Source organism: Triticum aestivum, chromosome 1A (genome assembly GCF_018294505.1).
Source record: "Triticum aestivum cultivar Chinese Spring chromosome 1A, IWGSC CS RefSeq v2.1, whole genome shotgun sequence".
In the NCBI taxonomy this organism is placed as follows: Eukaryota; Viridiplantae; Streptophyta; class Magnoliopsida; order Poales; family Poaceae; genus Triticum; species Triticum aestivum.
The window spans coordinates 509,616,237-509,618,784 of NC_057794.1; the positions used below are offsets into that span (position 1 = coordinate 509,616,237).

The following is a 2,548-nucleotide window of genomic DNA, read 5'->3' on the forward strand; positions in this document are numbered from 1 at the left end:
AAAAACTGAAAGTAGTCATATATTTTTCAAGAATAATCAACATGTAGCAATTAAAAATTGCATCCATACACATGTTGACATTTCATAAGCAGGTATTACATAGTATTATGTAAGAAAATACTAACGAACACATATGTACAAAAACTGAAAAAGCTAGAAAGCTAATCAGAAAAGAAAACGAAAAATAATGGGTTTTTTTCGAGCGTACGCAAATTGCGTACCATATTTTTATAGAAGGGAGAAAATTTGATTACAAGAGGCCGATAGTAGTGCGGACACCACCATTAGCCCACCCACACCATTACATGAGAATAAGCTACACTCTCACGAATCTTTGTAAACCACCTACTCCGCCTCTAGCAAGTTTCCATTCCTTAATCTCCTCAAGAATGCTACTCGTCAAGGCCTGCGCATCTAACTGTTGTTCTCTCCGATTGAAGATACGGGCGTTTCGCTGCTTCCACATGGACCACGTGGCACAGATAACCAAAGTGTCAAACCCACGCCTCTCCTCCTTTTGGAAGGCTTGTCTCTGCGCCATTCACCATTCCAGAAAGCAATCTTGGGGTGTCGTGACCGTGGTAGGCAGGTTCAGAACATCAAAGCAGCGATGCCAGGTCTCACGGGCATAGACACATTGTGCAAGGATATGATCAACATTATCCATCTCTTGGAGACATGTGTAGCATGAGGTTCGTCCTGAAGGCCATGCCTGGCACGAAAAATAATGGTAATAGGACAAAAACTGGATGACCTACTACCGTGGCTAGTGTCACCTTTTTATTTTCGTTCTTAATTCTTTTTTTTTCTCTTTGCTGCACGTACGCATGGGCCAGTGGCTAACGTGGTGGGCTGGCGGCTGTCCAACAGCGTGTACGCACTCACGCGAGGGGGTAAAGGAGGCGAGGGAATATCATTCCCGTCCACAAATCGTCCCAGATCCAACTCAAGCGGTGGGCGTCTCCCAGCATCACCAACCTCCGCCACCGGTGGCTGCCTCACCGGCGTGTAGAATGCCCCGGCGCAGCGTCCTCCTCCTCTGAAGAAGAAGAAGATCCTCCGGGAATGTGCGCCCCTGGCGCGACGCCGTTGGAGTGGCCATTGGCCAGCCCAAGATTCACCGGGCTCCATCGCCCCGGCCGACTACCGGCGTGCTGCAGGACAGCGCGCGGCACTATGTGCCAGTGGCGGGGCGCCAATGGAACGGAGGAGCTGGCGGCTCCGTTGTCGAGGACGTCCCCGCGCGCAACAGCCGACGCGGGGAGGCGCAGCCCGAGGCTCGCGCTCAACGAAGAGGCGCCGGCATCCATGTTCATGGCGCGCGCACCAACCAGCGAGGGCATGTGCATCCCCAGCCCAAAGCTTGCCGCAGAAGCCCCAGCGGCCACTGCCTCGTGCGCCGGAGTCGGCGACGGAAGGCGCGGCGAGTCCGGCTGTGCGGGCTCCGCGGGCAGCGCTGGTGGCGCGGGCTCGACCTTCTCCTGGACCTCGTAGTCCCGCGGAGGAGACGACGGCGGGGTCGGGCATGGCCCCAGCGGTGCATCGGGCACGGGGGCGGTGGTGAAGGAGCCGCAAGTTCCGGCTCAACGCGGACGGCGTCGACGTCGATTGCATCTACCCAGGGCCGGTCCATACATATTCGGGGCCCTGGGGCGGGACGACAAAATGGAGCCCTTGTGTACAAATAAAAATTCAGAATATATTGTATGTCCAAAGCAATTTAGTAAATACAAGCATAAATTGATGGACTTTGAACTAAAACCGCAAGGGAGGTGGAAAAAAACACATGGAGATCTTGTTATTTCTCCTAGCACTTCTGGAAGAAAAGTCGTCAACAACCACATTAGTATTTATTTCATTCAAATTTTCTTTCTCAATGCATAAAGTAGCAATGATATACTGTTTTTCTTTCACTTTCTTTTCTCACTGATAAACATTTTTCAGAAGACATATCACCAAAAAATTACAGAAAAACAGTCAATACAAGGAGAAAAGCACCTGAATATAGGCATATGGCCTGGTGTCGAATTGCCGATGTAGCTTCCCACATCTGCAAGGCTACAACACTCATTCCCCGTCTCCCCTTCTAATCCCTGGATCCAATGAAGCTTTTTGTTTTGTTTTTGCGCATGGATCCAATGAAGCTTTGAAGAACATGCCAGTAGAGTAAGAACTAGGAAGAGAAGAATTGAAGATGTCAGATGGAGCAATCAGAGGCGGAGTGCCGGGCTATTTTGAATCAAAAGAGTACTTGATTAGGGGAAGGAGGTAGACATACCATCTCTAATGCGGTGATGCCTCAAGCATCTGCAATCAGATGTGGAACGTTGAGGATGCAAAGAGAGATGATTGGGCAGAGGAACAACATTGTTGGTCTCCATTAATGGATACACGGAGCGGCGCCTTGAATTTGGAAGTGCACCGGAGCTACGGCACTGTTCTTTGGGATTGGAAAATTTGGGGAGGAGCCGAGGGGGCGAGGAAACTGGAGACGAGACAGAAGGAGATCGATGGAGCGCTGCAGCAGCGTAGCTAAACTAGCTATCGA

The 2,548-nt window shown here is 50.6% G+C and overlaps 1 protein-coding gene across 1 annotated transcript; it reads left to right on the plus strand.

The window, feature by feature from the left end:
- Window positions 1-752: 752 nt before the first annotated feature.
- Window positions 753-1,773, plus strand: LOC123164342 (uncharacterized). Its single transcript, XM_044581801.1, has one exon. The coding sequence runs from the start codon at window positions 1,066-1,068 to the stop codon at window positions 1,492-1,494; it is 429 nt and encodes a 142-aa protein (XP_044437736.1). The 5' UTR covers window positions 753-1,065; the 3' UTR covers window positions 1,495-1,773.
- The last annotated feature ends 775 nt before the right edge of the window (window positions 1,774-2,548 follow it).

Coding starts and splice junctions, on each gene's coding strand:
- LOC123164342 (XM_044581801.1), top strand. CDS start 1,066: ATGTGCGCCCCTGGCGCGACGCCGTTGGAGTGGCCATTGGCCAGCCCA.